At 44.9% G+C, this 27,436-nt stretch overlaps 2 protein-coding genes across 8 annotated transcripts in view; both read left to right on the top strand.

Moving 5' to 3' along the window:
• Window positions 1-16,203, top strand: part of LOC144376379 (uncharacterized) — a 34,671-nt gene extending 18,468 nt beyond the window's left edge. For 4 of the 6 annotated variants that reach the window (XR_013436825.1, XM_078043924.1, XM_078043922.1 and 1 more), the window contains one exon: window positions 6,102-6,263. Coding sequence is in view for 1 of the 6 variants with exons in the window: in XM_078043924.1 (XP_077900050.1) it covers window positions 6,102-6,140 (39 nt within the window). In the remaining 5 variants the exon portion in view is untranslated. Of the gene's footprint in view, window positions 1-6,101; window positions 6,264-16,062 lie in introns of those variants that run through there. The other 2 variants (XM_078043923.1, XM_078043920.1) reach the window with 2 other exon arrangements.
• On the top strand, window positions 16,063-24,103 carry LOC144376378 (palmitoyltransferase ZDHHC19-like). Of its 2 annotated transcripts, XM_078043918.1 has the most exons (8): window positions 16,063-16,189; window positions 16,835-16,956; window positions 17,504-17,640; window positions 18,411-18,583; window positions 19,034-19,115; window positions 22,496-22,581; window positions 22,933-23,125; window positions 23,873-24,103. In XM_078043918.1, exons 2-8 carry the CDS (start codon window positions 16,929-16,931, stop codon window positions 23,933-23,935), a joined length of 762 nt encoding a protein of 253 aa, XP_077900044.1. In that variant the 5' UTR covers window positions 16,063-16,189; window positions 16,835-16,928; the 3' UTR covers window positions 23,936-24,103. The 2 variants fall into 2 exon arrangements, with proteins under 2 accessions (XP_077900044.1, XP_077900043.1); XM_078043917.1 differs by lacking the exons at window positions 16,063-16,189; window positions 16,835-16,956 and having other exon boundaries at window positions 17,054-17,640.
• The last annotated feature ends 3,333 nt before the right edge of the window (window positions 24,104-27,436 follow it).

Below are 27,436 nucleotides of genomic sequence, written 5' to 3'. Positions count from 1 at the left end.
TTTGTACATTCTGGATATTAGGGCTCTATCTGAGGTGTGAGGGGTAAAAATTTGTTTCCAGGATTTAGGCTGTCTATTTACCTCTTTTATTGTTTCTCTTGCTGAGAAAAAACTTTTGAGTTTAAGTAAGTCCCATTTGTTTATTCTTGTTATTAACTCTTGGGCTATGGGCGTCCTATTAAGGAATTTGGGGCCCGACCCCACAATATGTAGATCGTAGCCAACTTTTACTATCAGACGCAGTGTCTCTGGTTTGATATCTAGCTCCTTGATCCATTTTGAGTTAAGTTTTGTGGCTGGCGAGAGAAAGGGATTCAATTTCATTTTGTTGCATATGGATTTCCAATTTTCCCAGCACCATTTGTTGAAGATGCTATCTTTCCTCCATTGCATGTTTTTAGCCCCTTTATCAAATATAAGATCGTTGTAACTTTGTGGATTAGTCTCTGTGTCCTCTATTCTGTACCATTGGTCCACCTGCCTGTTTTGGTACCTGTACCATGCTGTTTTTGTTACTATTGCTTTGTAGTACAGTTTGAACTCTGGTATCGCTATACCTCCAGACTCACACTTCCTGCTTAGAATTGCTTTTGCTATTCTGGGTCTTTTGTTTTTCCATATGAATTTCAAGATTGCTTTATCTATTTCTACAAAAAATGTCGTTGGGATTTTGATTTGCGTCGCATTAAACAGTAGAGAACTTTGGGTAATATCGCCATTTTGATGATGTTAGTCCTGCCTATCTATGAACAGGGTACATTTTTCCATCTTCTGAGATCTTCTTCTATCTCTCTCTTTAAGGTTCTGTAGTTTTCATTGTATAAATCTTCCACCTCTTTTGTTAGGTTGATTCCCAAGTATCTTATTTTCTTTGAGGATATTGTGAATGGAGTGGTTTTCCTTATTTCCATTTTAGAGGTTTTGTTGCTGATATACAGGAATGCCTTTGATTTATGCGTGTTGATTTTATAACCTGCCACTTTGCTGAATTCATTTATTAACTCTAGCAGCTTCTTTGTAGACCTTTTTGGGTCTGTTAAGTATATTATCATGTCATCTGCAAATAGTGATAATTTAATTTCTTCTTTTTCTATTTTTATGCCTTTAATTTCTTTTGTCTGTCTAATTGCTCTGGCTAGTACTTCAAGAACTAAATTGAATAGAAGTGGTGATAGAGGGCATCCCTGTCTTGTTCCAGTTTTTAGAGGGAATGCCTTCAATTTTTCTCCGTTTAGGATGATGCTAGCCTGAGGTTTAGCATATATAGCTTTTACAATGTTGAGGTAAGTTCCTGTTATCCCTAGTTTTTCTAGTGTTTTGAACATAAAGGGATGCTGTCCTTTGTCGAATGCTTTTTCTGCATCTATGGAGATGATCATATGGTTCTTGTCTTTAAGTCTATTGATGTGGTGAATAGCATTTATTGATTTCCGTATATTGAACCAGCCTTGCATCCCAGGGATGAATCCTACTTGATCATGGTGCACAAGTTTTCTGATATGTTTTTGTATTCGATTCGCCAGGATTTTATTGAGAATTTTTGCATTTAAGTTCATTAGAGATATTGGTCTGTAGTTTTCTTTCTTTGAAGTGTCTTTGTCTGGTTTTGGGATCAGAGTGATGTTGGCCTCATAGAATGAATTTGAAAGAGCTCCTTCTTTTTCTATTTCTTGAAATAGCTTGAGAAGTATTGGTATTAATTCTTCTTTGAAGGTTTTGTAGAACTCCGCTGTATACCCATCCAGTCCAGGGCTTTTCTTGGTTGGTAGTCTTTTGATGGCTTCTTCTACTTCTTCCTTTGTTATTGGTCTGTTTAAATTGTGTGTGTCTTCCTGTCTCAATCTAGGCAAATCATTTGCCTTAAGAAATTTATCGATATCTTCACTATCTTCTATTTTATTGGAATATAGGGTTTCAAAATATTTTCTAATTATCTTCTGTATTTCTGTAGTGTCTGTTGTGATATTGCCTTTTTCATCCCGTATGTTAGTAATTTGACTTCTCCCTCTTTTTCTTTTCGTTAGCATGGCTAAGGGCTTGTCTATCTTATTTATTTTTTCAAAGAACCAACTTTTAGTTTTATCAATTTTTTCAATGGTTTTTTTGTTTCAATTTCGTTGATTTCTGCTTTAATTTTAATTATTTCTTGTCTTCTACTACATTTGCTGTTGTTTTGCTCTTCCTTTTCTAGGTTTTTGAGGTGTAGTGTGAGTTCATTTATTTGTTGGTTTTTTCTTTTTTTGAGGAAAGAACTCCAAGAAATGAATTTCCGTCTTAAAACTGCTTTCATTGTGTCCCATAGATTCCGGTATGTTGTGTCTGTGTTATCATTTGACTCTAAGAATTTTTTCATCTCCTCCTTTATGTCTTCTGTAACCCATTGATCATTCAATAACATATTGTTCATTTTCCATGTGATGTAGGTTTTTTCCTTCCTTCTTTTATCATTGATTTTCAATTTCATTCCATTATGATCAGATATGGTGCATGGTATTACCTCCACGCCTTTATATTTACTACGAGTTGCCTTATGGCATAATATATGGTCTATCTTTGAGGAGGATCCATGTGGTGCCGAGAAGAACGTGTATCCACTTGATGATGGTTGATATATTCTAAATATGTCGGTTAAGTCTAGGATATTGATTGTGCTGTTGAGTTCTATAGTTTCTTTAATCAGTTTTTGTCTAGAGGATCTGTCTAATGGCGAGAGAGGTGTGTTGAAGTCACCCATAATTATTGTGTTGTGGTCTATTTGACTCTTGAACTTGAGGAGAGTTTGTTTTATGAACGTTGCAGCTCCATTGTTTGGTGCATACAAATTGATAATTGTTATGTCTTGTTGGTGGATGGTTCCTTTTAACAGTATATAGTGTCCTCCTTTATCCTTCTTGATTAATTTAGGTTTGAAGTTGATTTTATTCAATATGAGTATGGCCACTCCTGCTTGCTTCCGAGGGCCATGTGAGTGGTATGATTTTTCCCAACCTTTAACCTTCAGCCTGTGTATGTCTTTTCCTATCATATGAGTCTCCTGAAGGCAGCATATTGTTGGATTTGTTTTTTTGATCCACGTTACTAGCCTATGTCTCTTGATTGGTGAGTTTAGGCCATTAACATTTAAGGTTACAATTGAGATATGATTTGTACTTCCAGTCATGCTTCTTTATTGATTTATTTTAGTTTGGCTAGTTTTACTTTTTGGTTATTTTCCTCCCCCTTTACTGCGATACCTCCTGCTGTTAGTTTTGGGCACTATTTTTCAATTCCTCTTCTTGTAGTATTTTGCTCAAAATGCTTTGCAGTGCTGGTTTTCTGGCTGCGAATTCTTTTAGCTTTTGTTTATCGTGAAAGATTTTAATTTCATTGTCAAATCTGAAGCTCAATATTGCTGGATACAGTATTCGTGGTTGGAATCCATTATTTTTCAGCGTTTGAAATACATTGTTCCAGGATCTTCTCGCTTTCAAATTCTGTGATGAGAAATCAGTCTTTAACCTAATTGGTTTACCCCTGAATGTAATCTGCCTCTTTTCTCTCGTAGCCTTTAATATTCTCTCCTTGTTCTGTATGTTGGCTATCTTCATAATTATATGTCTTGGAGTTGGTCTATTATGGTTTTGAATGTTTGGCCTCCTGTAGGCTTCTAGGATTTGGCAATCCATTCCATCTTTCATCTCTGGGAAGTTTTCTAGAATTATTTCATTTAATATGCTGTCCATTCCTTTGGTTTGAATCTCTGAGCCTTCTTCTATCCCGATGACTCTCAAATTTGGTTTTTTTATGACATCCCATATCTCTTGAATAGATTGCTCGTGGGATTTAAGCATCTTTTCTGTGTTGACTATATTTTTTTCAAGTTGATAAACCTTGTCTTCATTATCTGATGTTCTGACTTCTACTTGATCAAGTCTAGTTGTAATATTCTCATTTGAGTATTTAATTTGGTTTATAGTTTCCTGCAATTCTAGGATTATTGTTTGATTTGTTTTTTAAGATCTCTATCTCCTGGTAGAGCTTGTTCTTTGCCATTTGAATTTGTTTGTTTAATTCATTTTCAAAATATACTTTTATTGCTTGGACTTGCTGTCTCATGTCTTCTGTAATATTCCTTTCCATTCAAGTTAGGTATGCCGAGTTCTTTCCCTATCCCTGCTTCTGATGTTTCTATGTCCTCCGGTAGAATTAAGTTGTCTTGCATTGTTTGTAGTCCTTTTTTCCCGTGTTTTCTCATGTTGTCCACGTTACTTTCCAGCTCTATTTGATTGTCGTGTTTCTGCTCTCTTTATAGATTTGTTTTGGTTCTGTATTACTCTGATGTCTCTCCTTTGTGTTGTTAAACTATGCCTGCTAATGTGGATTCCGCTGGGAAGGAATTCCGAAGTCCGAGCTCCACTGCCGACACTACTCTGCTATGACGGGCCCCAGGCTCCTTGCCGGGGTGTCCTAATGGGGGTGTGTGACTGGACTGTCTGTTTGGTTTCAGCTCCCAGTCACGGCAGGCAGGCGGTCTCCAGCCGCCCAGTATCACAGTCCCCGGGCGGGTGATCGGTCGCCAGCGGGCGGGCGTTCTCCAACCGCCCAGTTACGCGGGCAGTGGGTGAACTGTCGCCAGCGGGCCTATAGTTTCCAGCCGCTCAGTCGCGAGGGCCTTGCCTCTAGTCCCTTGGTTTCTCCTGCTAGTCTTGGTTTCTCCTGCTAGACCAGATTTCCCCTGAGTGATGGTTCTCGTCAGTTCAAACTGTACTCTGGGCCTGCCGTTTGTTGGGTGTGGAGGGTGGCTATTGGGAACCCCGGCACTCTATTGTTTTGTTTCTGTTGTGGGGGATAGAACTGTACCGATTCCTTCCCCCTCTGAAATCCTGTACTCAGCCCGGGGGTCAGTGCGGGCTTGGCAGGCGAGATTCCACCTAATCGCAGCCACTTTTCTCCCTGCTTGCTAATTAATCGCTTCTCTGCAGCTCCATGCCTTCTGTAGCCACAGGGCAGGCCGTGCGAATCAGTCAGCCCAGATCTCCGGGGTCACACAGTTGGCTATTGGGATCCCTGGCACTGTATCGTTTTGATTTTTTTCTGCTTGCCCCTCCCCCAGCACTGGCTAGACAGGTTTCATTTTGGCTGCTAATGGGAGGGGGAGTTGAAGGTCAGGTGTCTCTCGTTTTCCCCTAGTCTTTATGCAGGCTCACTCTGATACTCCCTCCCCTGGAAAGCCTAGGAGAGATTTTATGCGAATTCCCCGAAGTCTGGGGGATGAGCTGAGTGACACACACCTGTTTTATTGTTGCAATCTGTTGGAGAGTGGTGGTGGATACTTCAGTTCTCTAAGATGGTGGCCGCTGATTGCCTTGGTGGAGTGTACCCTGTGGGGGATAGGATTGTACCGCTTCCTTCCCCGTCTGAAATCCTGTACTCAGCCAGGGGGTCAGTGCGGGCTTGGCTGTCGGGATTCCACGGAGTTGCAGCCACTTATCTCCCTGCTTGCTAATTAATCACTTCTCTGGGAGCCACACTTTCTGTAGCCTTGGGGCAGGCTGCGAGAATCAGTCAGCCTGGATCTCCAGGGTTACACAGTTGGCTATTCTCAGCTTTGGATTAATAGAAATACATCCGTATTTGTTCATTTGAGGTAGAGTGGTTGCTTGGCATGCACGAGCGCCATGGTTCAAGCCCCAGCACCTCCAAAAAAACAACAAAAGTGTATTAATATATAGATTTGTATCCACAATAGGTATCATTGTAAGTATACTGTACTGTAATGCAAGATATCAATAAGAAAATGAGGAGCCAACATGGGAACATTTCATGTCACAAGAAACTCAGCGAGGATCTCTATTGTTTGCTCACTTTTTATACCTAAAATTTATACTAAAGAATCCATTAATTAGAAATAATTTCACTACAAGAAACTTAAACAATAAAAACAACTGTTTTCCAAACAGCTTATAAAAGTTATGGTTGTAACTAAGAGAGGTTTGTGGCAGGTATTAAAATACTTGTTGTTTAAGTCAATTGTATTCATAAGTAGTCTTCAGGCCTTAGTTGAAAGAACATAAAACGTTTTGCTTCTAAATTATGCACTTTTTGTTTCCTCTCTTTGGCAGCACCCAGTCCCGAACATGGCGAAAGGGCTCACAAGTTAACTCCTCACATCTTGGCAGCCAAGGAGGTTCTCCAGAAGAGCTATGAATGGCAACCTACTCTTTTAATATTCTGGAAAGGAAAATGTTAAAAATTTTAATAATTAAAGTGTTCTTTGTTTTAAAGGACTGGTACCATTAAATTCGCCATTTTAGCCCAGTGAAGTAGACAACTCAGAGGCATTAATTACACTCACAATATTGTACAAACTTCTGTTTCCAGCACACTTTTGTCCCTCCAAACAGAAACTCTGTCACCATGTAAGTAAGAACTCCCATTCCTCCTCCTCTACCCCTGGCTGCCACCATTCTGTTTTCTTTTCTTTTATTTGTTCTAATTAGTTATACATGGCAGTAGAAGGCACTTTCACACATCATACACAAATGGAGTATAGCTTCTCATGTTTCTGGTTGTACGTGATATAGAATCACATCAGTCATGTGGTCACACATGCACTTAGGGCAGTAATGTCTACTCTTCTTCCTACCCCAGACCTGGCTCCCCTCCTTTCCCTCCCCACTGCCTAATCCAAAGCAACTTTATTCTTCCATAGCCACACTCCTTATTGTGAATTAGTGTCAAAATATCAGAGAAAACATTTAAACTGTGGTTTTTGGAATTGGCCTGTTTTTCTTACTCTGATATTCTTAACTTCCACTCATTTACTGGCATATGTCATCACTTTGTTCTTCTTTAAAACTGAGTAATATTCCATTGTGCATATTGACCACATTTTCTTTATCTGTTCATCTGTTGAAGTACACGTAGGTTGGTTCCATAGTAAAACTCTTGTGAGTTGAGCTACTTTATAGCATTGATGTGGCTGCATCACTGTAGTATGCTGATTTTAAGTCTATTGGAAATAGATTGAGAAGTGGGATAGCTGGGTCAAATGGTGGTTTCATTCCAAGTTTTCTGAGGAATCTCCTTACTGCTTTCCATGATGATTACATCAATTTGCAGTCCCACCAGCAATCTATGAGTGTGTCTTTTCCCTCACATCCTCACCAACATTTATTTTTGCATATGCAGTAAGTCAGGAGAAACCTGAATGACAACATTTTAACTTCTCAATCAAACAGCATCATGCTAACTGAATGATCAAAGTTCAACATTACCTGTACTAGACAACAGATGTTAAGTTTCCCACCCCCTACTCCATGAAATAAGTATCATCTGTCCAATTCTTGTAGAAAATGTTTTGCCTAAAACAGATCATGAGGAGGCAATCAGCAACATTCAAATTCTGCAAAACAACTGTTCAGGACACTTCCACAATGTCAGTGCTGTATAAAAAACAAATGTCAGAAAACCATTATAGATTACAAGATTCTAAAGAAAAATGACAACAAAATGTAACATGTGATCCTTGATCATATCCTGTATATTTAAAAAACCCAGCTATAATGGATTTAGGAAAATTTGAATATGGACTATATACCTTGATAGTAGTTTCATATCAATATCAACTTTCCTCAAAGTGATATTAGTATGGTGGTACAAGAGAATTTTCCTATACATAGCAAAATATTAAAATTGATGAATTTAGCTGAATTCATATGGGTGTCATGCTAATCTCCATTTTTGCTTGACATCATATACATATAGAAAAGTATACAGATTATGGTGTACATCATTTTACTGTTCTTGAAACTTTCCTATAGGATTGAACATTTTAAAATAGCATTTAGTGAACAAAAAAGCAGTGTTCAGAGACAAAGTTCTACATAGTCTGAGTTAGTTGCACATACCTAAGCACACAGACTCTAAAACTAACTTTGCTTCTACCAGATGGCTCTTCTACTTGGGGCAGTGCTCTGAGGACAAGGTAAATTGCTTTGCCTCTTACTAGCCCTTGCCTCAAGCCTCAAAAATCTCTGGGAAGTAAAACAGTGAAACATCACAGGTCCACTATGTCTTGTGGAAGATTTCTACCACAGACAGAATTCTCCATAACCCAGGAGAGGAGTTACACTTACGATTGTTTACCACATGGAGATTTTCTTAGCCAGGTGTTTGTCCCTCCTGCACCCCACTGCCCTACCTGAGGGACAGGGCTGGCAAATTTGCAGAAGTCAGGGAGCTCAAAAGCAATCCTGATTACTTCCTTTTGAAAATTCACGTGTTGGAAGTTCTCTGGTGGGCTGAGATGACCAAGTGTGGGGTCAGCTGGCAGGAAAGCACTCCAAGTCGCTCCTTCCACCTCCCTACAAGCTCCCATGGAGAGGCCAGGAGAAGCAGATATGCAGTCAGAAAACAAAAGGACCCCAGTCTTCCCCAAGTGTGGGCTCCCTGCACTGGTTGGTGTGAAAGACTGAGGGGAAGCAGGGGGTCTCCTCAGGCAGGACCCTGTGGGTTTCTTCCTTCCCCTCTTTTGCCAGCACCAAGCTCCTAAAGGCAAAGAGAGCTGGAGAGAATTTTTGGACAAACCCAGTGGGAAGTCCTGAAGGAAATAACATTTCCCATGAACTTGCCTGTGGGGTGGCACAGTGATTAGTTAGAACTTTACAAACAGATGCGGGCATATTTGTCTTCCAAGCTGGTAAAGCAAGTTTTAGTGTAGCAGGGCTCAAAGTCATTTTAAAGTCAAATGTTATCAGTCTATTCCCCATCTGCCAATCATACACCCATGCACTTAGAGCAAGCACATATGTTCAAATGCTCAGTTGCCTGTCTCCCCCCCCCCCCTCTGCCATCTCTCCATGCTTTGCCTTCCTCCCAGGTGGACAGGCTGTGGAAGTACTGACTGTGCCCAGTGAAAGACAGGAAGACGAGTCTCAAAGAACCTGGAGCTTGCTCTAATAACTTGGCTTCTCCTTCAAAGAGCCTTCTAAACTCCCTCCACTACTTTCCTCCCACTCAATGAAGAACAGTAGAGTTCAGATTTTGCATAAAATTCTTGTTCTATTAAAAAAAATCTGTCCTCTCTTATTCGTAAAGCAATCCAAGAGATGGATTATGCATTTGATTGAATTGGTTGGATTTTTTTGTCAGGTCTCTGAGACAGGACAAACATTTTAAGTAAGATCACACATTCAAATTTTGTTTGTATAGGCCAGTTTCACCTGGAAAAGTCAGAATGTTACTAAGAATATTTTGTTCCATCTTCAAAGTGGTGAAGTATTTGGAGGCCAGTACCCAGGGTTGTGAATTCTTCCCTCAATTTCATTATTTCATTTGAGCTTCTTTATAGCAATGTAAATATATGTATTTCAACAGTCCATCCCAGACAACAGCAAATTGTACAATTTTACTCTTGACAACATCTCTATGGCACTGACTAGAAAGGGTTTATGTTTACCCTGGGAAGAATATCAATTAAAAGTCAAATGTTCTCAAAACTCTTTACACTTATGTTGGAGCTAAATAGCACAAGAGCTACCAGAATTCTTCCTGCTACTAATATCATGGTTTCATTGTAAGACCGGGCACAGTATGTAGAAATAAATTTCACTAGCAAAGGTAAGTCCCTCTCTAACAATATATATATTTCAACATAGAAGATAATCCTAGAAGAAGATAATGCCTGCATTCCAGCTATGGGGCTGCCCTGAGCAGCAGAGTGATAGAAGGGGATCTTGTCACTGCCCAAAACTTTTCCCATGCCAGGTTCCATCAAACAGAACCCTGAGGGCAGCATATGTGGCCTGGATGTATGGAAGGACGTTTCAAATGCCCTGGTGCCCACATTGCTCCTCCCACTGCCCACCCAAGACCATCTACTGTCCCTATTGTAACATCTTTGTGGACATGAGTGTTCCACCTCCCTGTCCACTCACCAACCCATCCCTGGACACCTGGTCAGGACCAGGAAACTCACAGCTTAAGTGGGCCACAGGTGGGTATGAGACCATCTTCCCAGTCTGCTAAAAGTGGCTCCCAGCCACTCTTGCTCACTTCCATCTGTTATGCCTCCAGTTCTGCACCTGTCCTGGGAGGCTGGCCTTGCTTGCACAGGTGCTGACATGCAAAGGGCATCCCCTCTGTGCTGAGCCTGGTGGAGTCAGGGGGAGGAAAGGCAGTGACTGTGCCCTCCCCTGGCTTGCTGATATTAGATTCCCAGCCCTTTTTGCTGACTGCTGCCCGGTCCTGGGGATCATTGCATGTCTTGGTCTGGGTGTCCCAGTTGGAGGGTTTTCTGGTTCTGAGTGTGTTTGTCTTATGTGCCCACCCTGCTCGGGTTCACAAGTGCAGGCGGCTGGTTGGGCAAGGGTGTTTTTTTCATCCTCACCCAGTATCTGAGAAAACAGAGGCCCAGAGTTTTTATGTCCTGCTCCAAGTGACACCAGGCAGGTCTTGTCTCTAAAAACCTCGCTCAGAACAGATGACCTGATGTGCTATGGGGCTAACTGTGCCCTAACCATGGAAACGCCAGGTTGTCCTTGAGATGAGAACCTGTGTGGAGGGCCAAGTGCAGGCAGCCTAGAGGGCTGAGTTGGGGAAGACCTGAGCATTTGGGGGTGATGGAAGTCAGGTCAGATAGACCCTCGAGGTCTGCCTCCTCTCCCCTAGGAGTTGGACCACCACTGTGGGCAGGTGAGCAACAGCTTGGGGTATCTGAACATCTGGCTGTTCCTGCTGCTACTTGTGTCCCTTTGCCTGTACCTGGGTGCCCTGCTGGTGATGTCCATCGCCTTCCTTGTGGCCACCACAGTGATGTCATTATCCTTGGACAAAGCCATGGCTAGCCACACAGTCCCAAGGGCCCACACTGGGAATAGCATTCCTACAGAGTATTTATACATTCACCAATTGAAGGATTTTTCATTGTATCTAGTTTTTCCACAGTGTTTTAGTTTTGTTTTGTTTGTACCAGGGATTGAACCCAGGGGTGCTCAACCACTGAGCTGCATCTCTGATTTATCTGCCCCCTTTATTTTTCTTAAAGGTTTTTTTTTTTCTTTTGACTCAGGGCCCCATTGAATTGCTTAGAACCTTGCTAATTTGCTGAGGCTGGCTTTGAACTTGCAATCCTCCAGTCTTAGCCTCCCAAGTGGCTAGAACTTAGGCACGGGCCACTGTGCCTAGCTAGTTTTTCACAGCTATAAAGAAACCTGCTACAAACACTTGTGTACAGGCATGAGAACCTAAATTTTTATTTCGGTTGGGTCAATTCTTAGGGGTGGCATTGCTGAGTCATAAGGTAACTGTAGGTGGAACTCTGTAGAAAATTGCCAAATTTTTCTTTCAAAATCACTGTACCATTCCTAATTTCTACCAGCAAAGTATGAAAAAATTCCAATTGTTCCACATCCTCACCAACATTTCATACTGTCATTTGTTCTTGTTTTGTTTTCTCTTTTTATGGAAGCCTTTCTAATAAATGAGTAGTGGCATCTCATTTAAGCTCCAGGTCATGTTTTCCTAATGAGCAATGATGTTGAGCTTATTTTTATGTCTTCTTGCCCATTGGTAGGTCTTTGGCAAAGTGTTGTCTCCAATCTACTTCTCTTTTAAAAAATTTTGTTTTCTTTCCTTACTAAGTTATAAGAGTTGTGTACAATGGGTTGAGATCTATGTTTTCCAATATTTTCTTGCAATCTGTGGCTTTTCATTCAATTTTCTTCATAGCATCTTCCGAAGAACAGAAGTTCTTAGTGGTGTTGTTTTTCCAGTTCTGGAGATCGAATCGAGGTGCTCTGCCACAGAGTGTTGTTATTTATTCTACTTGGAAAATGATGTCCTCTGTGAGGAACAGTTTTATTTCCTTCTTTCCAACATGTGTGTTTTTATTTCTTTTTCTTCTTAGTGTTGACTAGGAATGATAGGAGTGGGCATCTCTGCCATGAGATTCCTTTAGTATGGCATTCGCTTGATGACAGGCTCTTTCAGGAAGACTGGTGGGCAGCATCAGTGGGGGAGGTGAAGCTGCAGACCCTGAGTCAACTGAAAAGACAGAAGAGCCTGTCTGCTCATCACCTCCCATCCTTTTAGTCAGCACCCCACCACTGCCATATGTGGTTCCCTCCCACATGTGACTCCTGTGCTTGGCCCTTATTCCTCAGCCCTGTGGTCTGCCTGTCTTCTCCTCTCTCCAGCTTCACTCCATCATTGAGTTTGCCTGGCAGCCGTTTTTTTTCCTCCATCCTGTGGTTCTTCCAGCCCCAGGTCAGGCCATAGGCCCTTCCTCCTCTGATCAGAATGAGGCCCTCCATGTCCAGGATCACTATTCTCAAGGGACCTAAGTGTGGTTTGCCCTCTGGGGTTCCCCAGTCAGGGCTTCTTTCCATTATTGGCAGCACGATCTCAGGCAGTGATCCCATGCTCCACCTTCACTCTCTTTCTACTCTGCCCCCTGACTGCAACTCCTCCTGGAGTCCCTTGCTTGGTGGTTGGTGGCAAGGACTCTGGGGCCAGACCTCATAAGTCCAAATCAGAGCTCTAGAACTAAGCAGCAGGGAGACCTTGGGTAGCTACTTAGCCCCTGGTCAGTCAACTTCCCTATCTGTAAAACAGGGAATTGTGGGTTAATTCATGTTAACCACATAGAACAGTGTCTGTACCAGAAAGTGCCCTGTGGGCTGAATACAGACCACAATAAACATTGATGAGGATGTGGGGGAAAAGGTACAGTCATACACTGCTGGTGGGACTGCAAATTGGTGCAACCTAATCTAGAAAGCAGTATGGAGATTCCTTAGAAAACTTGGAATAGAACCACTATTTGACCCAGCTATCCCTCTCCTAGGTCTATATCCAAAGGACTTAAAATCAGCATATTACAAGGACACAGCCACATCAATATTTATAGCAGCTCAATTCACAATAGCTAAACTGTGGAAACAGCCTGGATGCCCATAAATAGATGAATGGATAGAGAAACTGTGGTATATATACCTAATGGAAGATTACTCAGCATTAAAATAGAATAAAATTATGACATGTGCAAGTAAATGAATGGAGTTAGAGAATATCATGCTAAATGAAGTAAGCCAATCCCAAAAATCCAAAGGCTGAATGTTCTCTCTGATAAGGAAAAATGGAGAAACTTTGATGGGGCAAAGGGGAGGCAGAGGTAAGGAGGGGGCATGGGGGTAGGAAAGATGGTGGAATGAGATAGACATCATTACCCTAGGTACATGTTATGAATGCACATATGGTGTGACGCTACATTAGATACAACCATAGAAATGTAAATTTGTGCTGCAGTTGTGTACAATGAATTAAAATGCATGGTGCTGTGATATATACCTAATTAAAAATACCAAACAAAAAAAGAAACCCTAAGGCTAGCATGGTCTGCTCCAAAGCTCAATAGACCTGGTAGTTATGATTCTACTACCACTCCTGACCTTTTTCCATGACCCAATGCATGTCATTCCTTCTTCTTGTGCTACAACAGAAATTGACATAAAATTTGGAGGTAGACTGTGACCCAAACATTACTTCATTCTCAGTAGAAACACAACTGACCAAGAGAAATCTGAAAAAAATATTCAACATTACTAATCCTTAGAGAAATGCAAATTAAAATCATAATGAGATACCCTCCCACACCTATTAGAATGGCTATTATCCAAAAGACAAAAGAACCAGTGGCACATGCCTTCATCCCAGTAACTCAGGAGGCTGAGGAGGGAGGATTATAAATTCAAGGTAAACCTCAGCAACTTAGTGAGACCTGATCTCAAAATAAAAAGTAAAAAGGTCTCTGGATGGCTATCAGGGCTAAAGTACCCCTGGGTTCAACCCCCAGTATAAATAAAAGAAAAAGAAAGAAAGACAAAAGATATTAAGTACTGGTCTGGATGTGGACAAACTAGAATTCTTGTACTATGTTTGGGGGAATGTAAATTAGTACAGTCATTATGGAAATAAGTATGGGAAGTTTCTTTAAAAAATTAAAAATAGAGGGGCTTAGATGTGGCTCAAGCGGTAGCGCACTCACCTGGCATGCATGCGGCCTGGGTTCGATCCTCAGCACCACATACAAAAAAAGATGTTGTGCTTGCCGAAAACTAAGTAAATAAATAAATATTTTAAAATTCTCTCTTACTCCTTCTCTCTCTCTCTCTCTCTCTCTCTCTCTCTCTCTCTCTTTAAAAAAAAAAGAATTAAAAATAGAGCTCAGTTGGTAGAGTGCTTGCCTTGCATGGACAAGGCCCTGGGTTCAATCCCCAGCACCAAAAAAACAAAACAACAACAAAAAAAAACTACCCTATTGTCCAGCCAATCAGTGGATGAATGGATACAGAAAATGTGGTTTAGAAATATAAGGGGATACTCTCTAGTCTTTAAAAAAATAAGGAAATCCTATCATTTATGACAAATGAATGAGGCCAAAGGACATTTTACTGGGGGAAATAAGCGGGCACAGGGCACCTATCACATGATCTCACCTACATGTGGAATCTATAAAAAGTTGAACTCATAGAAACAGAGAGCAGAATGGGGAGTGGCTGGGCGGTGGAGGGGGAAGATGCTGGTCCCAGGAGAACAAACTACACTTAGATGAGAGGGATGAGTTTAAGGGATCTATTGTGCAATATAATGACTACAGTTAATAATAACATACAACAGAATGACTACAGTTGATAATGTTATCTACACTAAAAATGACTCAAAGAGTAGATTTTAAGGGTTCCCACCACAAATAAGAATATGAAGGGGCTGGGGATGTGGCTCAAGCGGTAGCGCGCTCGCCTGGCATGCGTGCGGCCCGGGTTCGATCCTCAGCACCACATACAAACAAAGATGTTGTGTCTGCCCAGAACTAAAAAAAATAAATAAATGTTAAAATTCTCTCTCTCTCTCTCTCTCTCTCTCTCTCTCTCTCTCTCCTCTCTCTCTCTCCTCTTAAAAAAAAAAGAATATGAAGTAATGTATATGTTAAAAAGCTTGACTCAGACATTCTTCAATGTATACATGTTTCAAAATATGTTGTATGCCATAAATATGTACAAATTATTATTATTATTGTTATTATCATTGTCATCAGGGATTGAACCTAGGATTGTTTAACCATTGAGTCACATCCCCAGCTCATTTTATTTTTGAAAGAGAATTATGTCATAAAGCCCACCATGGAAGTGAGGGAAACTGGGAAGATATTTAGTTGGTAGATTTCTACCTCCTTCCCCAAACTGGAGCTCTGTTACAACAAAAAGGAAGAAGTGGAGCTAGGATGAGCAATGAGCACTGTTGACTCCAATTAGCACTGGGCCTGAAAGGGGGATAACCATCACCAAACTTCTCCCCATGCCATCTTCACATATTTTATGGCCTCTGTATTAGCCTGCTTTCTGTTGCTCTAACAAAATACCCGAGAACACATAATTTATAAGGAGGTAAGGTTTATTTAACTCAGAATCCAAGATTTGGCAGCTCCTGCAAGTGATCTCTGGTGAGGGTGTTCACAACATGGTGAATGGCATCATGGTGGGAGGACATACAAGGAGTGAAAGGTTAATAAAATAGGTACTTGTCACTCCGTTTCTCTACATGCTTAACAAAACACTGTTGAAACTTTAAGAACTGTTTGCTAATCTTGTTCTCAGAATGTGCTATCCCTAAATGTGGACTGTCTGCTAATCTTGTTCCCAGAATGAGCTGTCCCCAACTGCCAAACTACTTCTCTCGCTGCCCTCTCCAGGGAAAGTATATAAGCTCTGCTCAAGCTGTTCTCAGGGCTCTATCTCTCTTTGCTATAGAGAGCTCGGGCCCCAGCATGCTGGTCTCCAAATAAACCCACCCTTCTGCTGTTGCATAAGACAGTCTCTTGTGGTCTCTTACTCCGACGTTTCGCTGGATCCTTACAGGAGTACAGATTGCATGGCCACAAAACAGGGAGGGACCAATCTGGCTTTTTTTATAACAACCCCCTCTCACAGGAGCAAATGGGGGCCCATGAGAAGTCCATTAGTCCCTTGAGAGGGCATCTTGCAGAGTGACTGATTTACCTCCCACTAGGCCCACCTATTTCAGGTTCTACCACCTCATCACTGAGGACCAACCCTCCAGCCTTTGAACCTTTGGGGACAAACCACATCACATCATCACAAGCTCCAACAAAGCTACCATCATAAGAGCAAGATGTCCCAGTCTACAACATGTGCGTATGTGAGGGTGGGGGAAGGTTGATCTCAGAAGTCACTGGAAGCAGCCAGAGCCCCCATTCCAGAACCTCTGTGATGTCACTTCTGTTGTCATGGCAGTCTGGGTGCCAACCCAGAAGAGTTCGTTGGTGGCTTCAGTCTGTGAGACTAGGTGGTCTAGCCATGGTCCCTTCACAGAGTATCATGCCCCCAAATGAACCTCCGATCGAATCCTCATGGCTGAAACCAAGCCTGTTTCCAGCTTTTAATGCAATGCTTCTTACTACAATAAGTGGCATCTTTTTCGCCTTTCCGTGAGTCTCCCATGGAAGGTGTCAGTGTCTTAGACACAGAAGGGAAAATAGACAACGACAGTACAGAGGCAGGGAGGGAAGTGGAGAGAGAGGGTCAGCAGGGGAAGAATGATATAGAGTTAGAGGAAACCCAATGTGCAAGCTCAGAGGTTTTGAGTGCCTGACGCATTTAGGGAACTGTGAGAGACTGGTAATGCTGGCGACATTTGGTGGAGTCTCCATGGTCTGTCTCTAACCTGGATATTTAGATCTGTCCTTAAGGCGAGTGAGTCCTACCTCAGGTGAACTAGGCCTCGTGGGGAGCTCTGGGTTTCCCCAGACTAGGACTGAGTCTGGTTCTGGTTTCAGATGCCGGTGGTTGGCTCAGAACGGGCAGTGGGAATTTGCTGTGGTTTCGGGCCTACTCTTTCTAGTGTCCTTCTGCAGCCTCATTTTCCTCAACATGTCAGACCCAGGCATTTTACACAGAGGTAAGGCCTCAGACCCCTGGAAAAAGAGGTGGTACCCCAAGGGCTGATGCCTATAGGGCTGATTTCAAAAGTGCTAACCCCCCCTCAACCCCACCCCCCGCCCCCATGGCCTCAGGATCCCTTCCCTCCATGTCATTATTACTTGGGTCCTGGCACTTCATTTCCCAAGCCACCGAAGTGTGAAAAAACAGAATCCTGGAGGTTTTCCAGCTGCTTTAGAAGGGAGGACTGGGCAGGCTGGCAAGAGAGGCCAGCAGGCTCTTCCAAACCACGCAGTTCACTCCTCCTCCTCCTCATTTTACACACGACTTCAAGCACTGATCACTATTCCAAAGGGGAGAGCTCTGTATAGAGCTCCTGTGGCTGGACAGCCCTTTCTCTTTGACTGCCCGCCCATCTGAGTGGTCAGCTTGCTCAACAGGGACCGGGGTTCCCCTGCCCACCTCCTCCCCACCCTTCTTGTTGCCCAATGATGCTATGGGGCTGCCCCAAGCAGTAGAGTGGTGGAAGGGCCTCCTGCCACTGCCCAAATCTCTTCCCCTGCCAGGCTCCTTAGAGGACCCCAACATTCAATACATAGCACGAGTGAACAACAAGGCCTTCCGCCTGCAGTGGTGCTCGAAGTGTTCTTTCCATCGTCCACCCCGGACCCACCACTGTCCCTTCTGTAATATCTGTGTGGAGGTAAGTACTCCTCCTTCCTGTCTACTCACCAACCCATCCCAGGGCACCTGGCCAGGACCAGAAACCTCACATCATATGTGGTCCAGGGTTGGGTATGAGACCATCTTCCCACACTGCTACAAGTGGCTCTTAGCCACTCTTGGTCACTTATATATGTTATTGCCTCCAGTTCTGCACCTGTCCTGAAAGGCTGGCCTTGCTTGCACAGGTGCTGACATGCAAAGAGCACCATCTGTGCTAAGCCTGGTGGAGTCAAGGGGAGGAAGGGCAGTGACTGTCCCAACCCCTAGCTTGCTGATACTAGATACCCATTACTTTAGGCCAGCTGCTGCCCTGTTCTGGGGATCTTTGCCTGTCCACCTCTGGGTGTCCAATTGAGGGTTTCCTGGGTTCTGAGTGCTCTTCTCTCATGTGCACATATTCGTCCTGTACTGGTTTCCAAGTACAGAAGGCTGGCTGGGCAAGGAATTCTTCTCATCCTTACCCAGTATCTGAAAAAATACAGCTTCAGAGTTTTTCTGTATCCTGCTCAAAGTGACACCAGGCAGGTCTTGTCTCTAAAGACCTCACTCATGACAAATGACCTGATGAGCCATGGCATCCTAACTGTGCTCTATCCAAGGACATGCTGGTTTCACCCTGGAGACAGGAGCTCACGAGTAGGGCCAAGAGCAGGAGGTCCAGGGGCTGGGTTGGGGGGGGGGGGCTCAAGATTTGGGGGTGTTGGGCTAAGCCAAATAGACCCTCAAGGTCTGCCTTCTCTCCCCTAGGACTTTGACCACCACTGCCTGTGGGTAAACAATTGTATAGGCCAAAGAAATTTCCGCGTATTCGTGCTGCTGCTGGTGACCCTGAGTCTTTATCTGGTTGTTCTTCTGGCTTCCTGTGTGCTTTTCCTCATTCGTACAAGACACATGCCCTTGTTGCTGGACTCAGCCATGGCGTATCCACACAGTCCCAAGGGCCCATACTGGGAAGAGAATGGGTTGTGCGGAGGGACGGACAGCCAAGGGGCAGGACAGCCAAGAGGCGGGGTTAACTGAGGGCAGGGCTGATGTGTGGGCAAGGCTAAAGGGAGAAGCCACTTGGGAGGACCTGTGAAGTCAGGCTGAAGGCGAGTGGGGTCAGGGAGATGGGCCGGGTAGGATGGACTATGGAGTTAAGAATCTAGGGAGGCCAAGAAGTGGGGTAATGAAGGTTGAAAAGGGACAAGTGGGAGGACAGCATGGTGGGGTGAGGTTTCTCTTGGGTGTGCTGGATTAACTGTCCAGGCCAGGGAGGAAAAAGTGGGTGGGTGGGGGCAGCCGGGGCGGGGCTAGTGAGGGCGTGTCGGTCGTTGGGCGGGGCCAGGAGAGAACAGTTTGGCTGTTCTTCTTAGCTTGTGTGCTCACAGCATCGCAGTAGCTGTAACGGCCTTGGTACTCCTGCTGCCTGTCATTATGCTCCTGGTGGTCCAGGCTGTGTCGGTGAGCAAGGTAAGCAAGTACTGCAATAACAGACGGTGCGGAGGCATCTTGCATCTTTGGGACTCCAGAACTTTCTACTGATTTTCACTGCCCTTGGTCCTGATAGTGCCTCATGATTCCTTCCAGACCCACCTCTTAAGATACAGCTCAGATCTTTCCTCTCCCTGGAGCTCAGTGGTCATTCTCCCTCCTGGGTGCATTGCATGGAGAGCCTGTTATTTGAGGGATGGGTACCTCCTGCGCTTGTGTTGATAAGAACCCTGTGATCAGAATAACACCAGCAGACACCTAGGAAAATGCTTGAGACGGGGGTTGGTCCTGAGTGGTGTAGCAGCCTGGAAGAAACTGAGTTTGGTGAGGCCAGCATTGTAGAGGAGGATGTGCCACTCTTCCTGTCCTAGGTGTGATTTTGCAAAGGTGGAAGACAGGAGTGTGTTGTCTGTGAGAGGCACACCTTTGCAAAAAGGCACAGAAACCCGAAAGTAGGATGTTAAGGAAATGAGGAGGGAACAATTCTAAATCAAACCCAAGGTGGCATGGGCAATGAAGTTGACCCCGTGGGAGTCAAGATTAAAAAGCCCCTAAAAGTTGAGCTTCAAATTTAGTTTTGACGAAGTGGAAACCTGGGAGCCATGGTGGGATTAAAAAAAAAAAAAAAAAAACTCATTTATTGAGGAATAAATTAAAACTGCAAAATTCACCCTTTTAGTCTAGGATAAGCGATTTTGACAAATGGATACTGTCCTGCATTCTCCAGCATGATCAAGTTTAGGCAGTTTCTTTACTCCAGAATATCCTTTCATTCACCTGTTGTTGTCAGTCTCTCTCCCTATGTCCTTCTGGTTTTTCTTTTTTTCCAGGATCACATGTAAATGGAGTCATTGCCTTTTTTCCTCTGGCTTTATATATTTAGCACAATGTATTTGAGATTCATCCATGTTGTCGCTCATATCAGTATTTTATTTCCTTTTATTGCTGTGTAGTAGCATATGAATGCCCTACAGATTGTTATACATTCACCAAATGAAGGATTTTTTACATTATATCTAGTTTTTGCCAGTATTTTGTTTTGTTTTTTTCAAACTAGAAATTGAACCCCGGGGGTGTTTAATCACTGAGCCACATTCCTAGCACCCCTTCCATTATGCTTTAAAAATTTATTATTTTTTTTTTAATTTTGAGACAGGGTCTCACTAAGTTGCTTAGAACATCACTAAGTTGCTGAGGCTGACTTTGAACTTGCCATCCTCTTGCTTCAGGCTCCCAAGCCTCTGGGATTACAGGTGTGGGCCACCCAGCTAGTTTGGGGTAGTTATAAATAAAGCTGCCCCAAACATTGGTGCACAGGCATGTGAACATAAGTTTTCATTTTTGTTGAATAAATTCTTAGGGGTGGCATTGCTGAGTCATAAGGTAAATGTGTGGAACTTTGTAGCAAATTGCCAAGTTTGTCTTCTAAAACAACTGTAAGGTTGCTAAATTCTACCAGCAATGTTTGGGAATTCTAGTTGCTTCACATTCTCACCAACATTTCACATTTTTTTTTTCAAATATATTTTAGGTATCAGTTGACTTTTTATTTATTTATATGCAGTGCTAAGAATTGAATTCAGTGCCTCACACACACTAGGCAATCATTCTACCACTGAGCCACAACCCCAGCCCCTCAAACTGTCCTTTGTTATTTTGTTTTGTCTTTTAATCATAACCTGTCTTATTAAATGAGTTGTAGTATTTCATTAAGGTTCCAGGTTGTGTTTTCTTAATGAGTAATGATGTTGAGCCTATTTTCATGTCTGTTTGGCCATCAGTAGGTCTTTGGTAAAGTGTTTACTCCTGGCAGGGCACAGTGGCACACACCTGTAATCCTAGCAGCTTGGGAGGCTGAGACAGGAGGATTCCCAGTTCAAAGCCAGCCTCAGCAAAGCGAGACACTAAGCAACTCAGTGAGACCCTGTCTCTAATAAAATACAAAAAAATTGGACTGAGGATGTGGCTCAGTGGTTGAGTGTCCCTATATTCAATCCGTGGTACCCACTCCCCAAAAAGCGTTTACTCCAGTCTTTTGCCCATTTGAAAAAACGGGTTGTTTTCTTATTGAGTTTTAAGAGTTGTCTACATCAGATTCAGATCTAGGTTTTGCAAATCTCTTCTTGCAATCTGTGACTTGTCATTCCATTTTCTTCATAGCATCTTCCCAAAAGCAGGAGTCCTTAGTGTTGTTTTTCTAGGACTGGGGATGCTCAACCACTGAGTTCTCCCCCAGTATTTTGTGGCTGTTGTACATTCTACATAGAAAATTGTCATTTGTGAAGAACAGTTTCATTACCTTCTTTCCAATCTGTGTATCTTTATTGCTTTTTCTTTTTAGTGTTGAATAGGAATGATAGGAGTGGACATCTCTGTCATGGGATTCCTTTAGTATGGCAATCACTTGACTAATGGCTCTTTCAGGAAGACTGGTGGGCAGCATCAGTGGGGGAGGGGGCACTGCAGACCCCGAGACAGTGAACAGACAAAGGAGCCTCTCTGCTCATCACCTCCCATCCTTTTAGTCACCAGCCCACCACTGCCATATCTGGTCCCCCTCCCAGCTGAGACTCTGTGCTTGGCCCTTATTCATCAGCCCTGTGGTCTGCCTTTACTTTGAGCTTGACCTTTACTGTTTTGTGTACTGAAGGCCTTCAGCCCAGATTTTCCTGGACCATGTGATTTTTGACTAGGAAACTATGATTGGGCCTCCCCACTGCCCCTGTCCTACCAAATAGTGAAATTCAATTAAGGCATAATTTTAGAAAAAAAATGAGAGGTGGGGAAATGAAGTGGGAGTGGGGTGATGACATTGTCTTTGGAGCAATTGAGCAGCACAAGGAAGAGTTTAAAAGGTATCTGAAAGGGGCTGGGGTTGTAGCTCAGTGGCAAAGAACTTGCCTAGCATGTGTGAGGCACTGAGTTCGATCCTCAGTACCCCATACAAATTAAAAAAATAATAAGGTCTAACAACAACTAAAAAATATTTTTTAAAAAAATGGGGGGGTATATGGAAGGATGAGGTAAGAGGACAGGTGTAGCCAATGGAGACAGAACAAGGATCTTGCACAGGGAGGCACAAGATGATGAGGAGCCCTGAGAAGGCAGGAGAAGGGGGTGCAGTGTCAGCACTGTCTGGGGACAGCTGCTCACAAGTGGGTCAAGGGAGGTCACTCTTCCTAGGAGCCTAGGAAGGCAGGAGGCCCTGGGTCACTCTTGGGCTCCCCTGCTCTTAGAATCTTGCTCCAGGCCTGGGTTGAGCCCTGGCTTAGCTGACTAACTTAGGAAGGGTCACTGGGAGATGGCCTTGACCAGTCCTGCTGGTTCTGAGCTCCTCTTCCCATCCCCATCTCCCTCAGGGCAGATCACTCCGGAAAAACAACCCCTTCGACCTGGGCTGTGCCAACAACTGGTACTTGACCATTTGTATGCCAGTGGGACCCAAGTGAGTTGGTAAACTGGAGGCTCAAGTGGTAGACCTGGGGCTGGTGGGAGTGGGGTGGGATAAAGCTGGGTCTTCTTCTCTGGTCCCTGACCCCAGCTCCCAGGCCCTGTCACCCATTGTCCTTTCCTTTGGGGTTTTCTCCAGGGCACTTTGGGAGCCTCTGGGAACATCCCTATTCATTGCCCTTCTAGGTTCTTGCCCTAAGAAATGGGTAAAGGGGAACTGCAGCCGGGATAAGACTCCTGGCTGGGAACCCTGGGCTCTGTGCTTTCCAAGCTGAGGGTGAGGGTGGTCAGGGGGACCAGGCCAAGGTGGGTAGTGACTCCCTTCATTTGATCTGTCGCACCCCAGGTACATGTCTGCAGCTATTTGGATGCAGCGGAAGGAAGGCACAGAGTGGGACCCTGAACAAGGGAACCCAGTGCACACACAGTTCTCGCCACAACATTCCCGTCAACACCATCCCACAGAGTTCCCTGGGCCCACATCTCCAACACATAGGCAGGGCCCCCCAGGGAGTGGCGAGGCTGCAGCTTTACAGGAGGTGAGGAATAGTGGGTATACATTGGGAGAGGGATGTCTGTGGGTCGAACATGTGTTGGGGGAGGCCCCTGAGGTCAGGCTGGCCCTGAAGCTGAAGCACATGGAGCTTAAGGAATGGAATTATGGACCTGGAGTGTGCGGGGTCCAGGTTTCAGAGCACTCCCAGGTGTTGCTGAATAGACAAAGAGAAAAGACTGCACCACTAATTTGCTAGTTGGCCTTGGCCAGTCCCTTACCTTTCTAGGCCTCAGTTTCCTCAGTTATTAATGAGGACTGAGACTAGTAATTTATGTTTTAAAGGAGATTCTTTTTTGGGGGAGAGGGGGACAGGGAATTGAACTCAGGGCACTCGACCCCTGAGCCACATCCCCAGCCCTATTTTGTATTTTATTTAGAGACAGGTTCTCACTAAGTTGCTTAGTGCCTCATTTTTGCTGAGGCTGGCTTTGAATTTGTGATCCTCCTGCCTCAGCCTCCCAAGCCACTAGAATTGTAGTCATGTGCCATTGTGCCTGGCTCTTTTTTTTTTTTTTTAATGGAAATTTGTACTTGAAATCCCATGTGAAATATATGAAGTGGAGCATTAGGAGTGCAGTAGGGTAGATAACCCATGGTGCCCCCCAAGGGCCCTTGCAGTACTTGGGATACCAGCCCTCTCCTTTGTCCTGCCTCCTGGGGCCCAGAGCCATGACTGTGAACTGCAGGATAGAGGCTAGAAAGAACCCCATGTATTGACTTATGTGTTTAGATTTCCATCAGCCCGATGCCGCAGCAAGAAGCCCACAGAGAAGGCTTGGCCTCCCATCCATGAGCCTCTCACTCACCCATTCACACTGCTGGATACTAAGACATCTGAACTTCATCTTCTGAGCCTCCATGTGGAGGCCTCTGGTAGCTGAGCCCTCAATCACTCCCCTATTGGGAGTGCTAAGACTTCCATTCCTGTTGTACATTTGTAAATAGTTTTTACTTCTTCCTATGGCTGCTCTGTCTGTTCTAGGCTTAGAGAAGCGGTGTTTCCTGGGGGTGTAGGGAGGCTCTGAGGGGCTGGAACAAAGCCTTCTTAGAAGGGAAGATCCTTGCTCTCTGGAGACCCAAGCTCGGGAACCAACATTGTCTAGCTCATTGACCTTGAGCAAGACACTTAGCATTTCTCTCATCCTTAAAATGTGGCAACAGTAATACTCACAGTGACTGACCTGGCTGGCTTCCTGGCAAGGGCTGAAGATGAGAGGAGAGAAAACCCCCAGCTAGCACTGGGGATGGAACAAGCCCTGCCCTGCAGCATCCCTGTCTGACTGCAGGGGGTGCCCGCTGCCCAGGAATTTGAAAACCAAGTCTGGTCCAGCCCTCTTGTGGGAGGTGAGCCAGCCTGAGGCAGTCTGGAGCCCCCTCCTGGCTGCCTCCTCCCCAGATGTGGGAGGGTGGGGGTATTCATCCTGCATCTCTCCTGCAACTGTGTCCCACCCTGGTCCCTTCCTCCTGGGGTGCATCAGATGCTGGTTCTGGTCCTATCCCTGGGGTAGACTCAGGTCTTTTGAGTCTGCAGGCCCCAGAGTGTGGGGCAGGGGGCATATCAAACGGTGGGTCTGTTAGTCTCCAGAGTGTGATCTTGGGACTGGGAGTAATATCACCTTCATAGTAGGTTGTTGGAGGAGGAGGTGAGGAGTTTCATCTAGTGCACAGCAGGCAAGCAATGAATGCAGCTGGAATGATCCATGGTTATTTTCTCCACTAGTTGGGCAACTGACCATCTCAGAATTTCCAGAGTACTATTAGTGGTTGTGGGGCTCTCTGAATTTGTATCAAGGACCCCATATCATCTTGCCACATGAAGCATCAGGACAGACAAACCATACTGCTTCTTTCCATACTTGTATCAGGGTGAAACCATCTTGTGTGATAAAGGTGGAGGCAAAAAGATGTCAACCAAGGGGTCAGATACATGTCCCCTAGGGTGTGTGTGTGTGTGTGTGTGAGAGAGAGAGAGAGAGAGAGTATGCACATGTGTTGGTATGAGCTCATCCTCGAGGGTTTGTTCGCCTAGCCCCTTATCCTTTCTGACCAACTTTAGGAGGTGGGTGACCTACGATGCAGGATGTGTCTCCAACTCTCCAGACCACAGAGTCCCACCACAAGATTGCTCTTCCCTCTTCCTTTCCTCCCCAAACTGTCCTGGGAAGCCCAGGCCCAGCCCCACCTGCCTGTCCTGGCTGGAACTCCAACTCTTCTCATCCTCTCTCCTTGTTCCAGTATCTATCTCCATGGGCTCAAGTCCCTTTGGGGCTTAAGGCTTTTCTCAAATCTTATTCCTGCTCACTTCCTCTGTCTGGGAAGCCCAAGTTCATGGGCACATGGCAGAGAAGGAGGGGAGGAGTCTTTTTGAGTCCCTGTGCCCAGGTTTTAGTGCCTGTGAACCTGTGTGTGCAGGAGGGATGGCTCAACCCTACTGACCAACAGGGGGGAAGGCCGAGTGGGGAAGCCAGAGGCTCCCAAGCTCATTCCCCAAGGAGAGCCCTCCCGATAAACTGGATCTGGGTGAGGGAGGAGAGAGGCGGTCCAGGAGCCTGGGCCAAGGCCTGGATGTGCATCATAGAACTACCTGGGTGGGGGAGTGCTGGAGGGAGTCCAGCTCCGGGGGGGGGGGGGGGAGGCCAAGAAGGCCAGGCCCCAGTCTCTGGGGAGTTCATGCTGCCTCCTGCCAGTCCCACTGGCTGTCCCCCTGCCATCCTGCCTATCCCCCTGCCATCCTGCCTGGTTCAGGTCTGCACTCATTGGCTCCCTGCCTTCAGGTATACAGGGCCTCACTCAGTCTCAGGCAAGGGCCTTCCAAATCCTAAGCTAGATGTGAGACATCTCCTTGACAATCTGGTCCTCAGTTTCCCCACTGAGGAAGGATGTAATTTCCCTCAGATTCTCAAAAGAGGGCGTGGCCAAAGGCAAAGACTTCCTGCTCTGGGATGAAGATTTTAGGTGTGTCTGCCACCTGTCCCCAGCCTAGGATTCCTAGGATTTCCTTAAGAAAGGCCCTTGGATCACGCTCACTGCTTCTTGAGCATTAAGTGGGACATAGAACATTTCTTCCTTTGACGTCCTCCACCATACCCTCTACCCTAAGCCTTGCGCCAGTCTTGTGACTCCTTGCCAAGTTGAGAGGCCCCAACTGGGCTGCACCCCCTTCCATTTTTGCCCCCTTCTCATTTCTGCTAAATGTGCCCTTGATTCTCAGATATTCCCCACCCAATCCTTGGCCCATGGATAAGGCAAGGGGTGTTATAGGGGCCCAGTTATGGGGCCCACTGTCCACATACCCAGGAAACTCTGCCATCCCTGGGCCAGAGCCAAGAAATGGCCCCCACGCCTGCAGGGCTACCAGGTGCCCACAAGCTCCTAGAACTGTAATGCCAGATTTGTGGGACCCCAGTGGACCTCCAGGAGCCGAATCCAATGCAGTTACACAAGAGTCTTTATTGCAGGCTCGAGCCTGGACTCTCAACCATTTCCAACGCAGCGGTCCTGAGTAGTGAGTCCCAACCCTTAGTTCAGTGAGGATTTATAGGTTTTGGGGGGATACTCTATGCATCACAACATCACACAGCAAATCATTTTATACCACGGGAAAATCAAACAACAATTCTTAACATTGATTAGCACATGCACTGGCGGGAACAGTTGGGTAAGGGTAGTTGGTGAGTTCAAATGGTGGATACATTTGAACTGATTGGTTTAGGCCCAGAAGGGTTGCAAGGGTGTATATGCCAAACTGCAGGGTTGTCTAATCATGTTATCAATCACCAAAACTACTGGGAGGTCACCTAACATTTCAGGTATTTTTCCTGTCTCATGCTGATTGGTGGTTGCTAGGGGGTTGCTATGGGTCCTTACCTAGTGTAACTGAGTCAGGGGCACCTAGCACCGCAGATCCCTTCTGTTAAACAACTCAGCAGGGTGGGTATGTGCCTAAGAGCCTTCTGTGGGTTTTTCCAAGGACAAGAGTCATGCCCCCTCCCTCTGGACAGGTCTTGAGGTAGAAGCTCAAAAATGGAGTCACATCAGTTTCTCAGAACCTGGGATGGAGAGCCTAGCATCTCCAGACCTTTCCTCGTGGGCCTCTTGGAAAGTCAGGGCATATAGGATGAGACTCAACCTAGTCACCCAGCTCTGCCGCCAACTAATGTGCCACAGGAGAATCTGTCTTCCCTTTGCTCAGACTTGGAGTCCTCGAGGTAATCATAGATACCACACTGAGGGTCACAGACTCTTAAGTCTTTAGGGAGGGAAGGGACTCAGGGCTACCTCATCCAGCTGTCTG

The sequence above is a fragment of the Ictidomys tridecemlineatus genome, chromosome 3 (assembly GCF_052094955.1).
Source record: "Ictidomys tridecemlineatus isolate mIctTri1 chromosome 3, mIctTri1.hap1, whole genome shotgun sequence".
Taxonomy (NCBI): Eukaryota; Metazoa; Chordata; class Mammalia; order Rodentia; family Sciuridae; genus Ictidomys; species Ictidomys tridecemlineatus.
The sequence above is the reverse complement of the archived record's forward strand: the minus strand, read 5'-3'. Positions and strand labels throughout refer to the sequence as shown.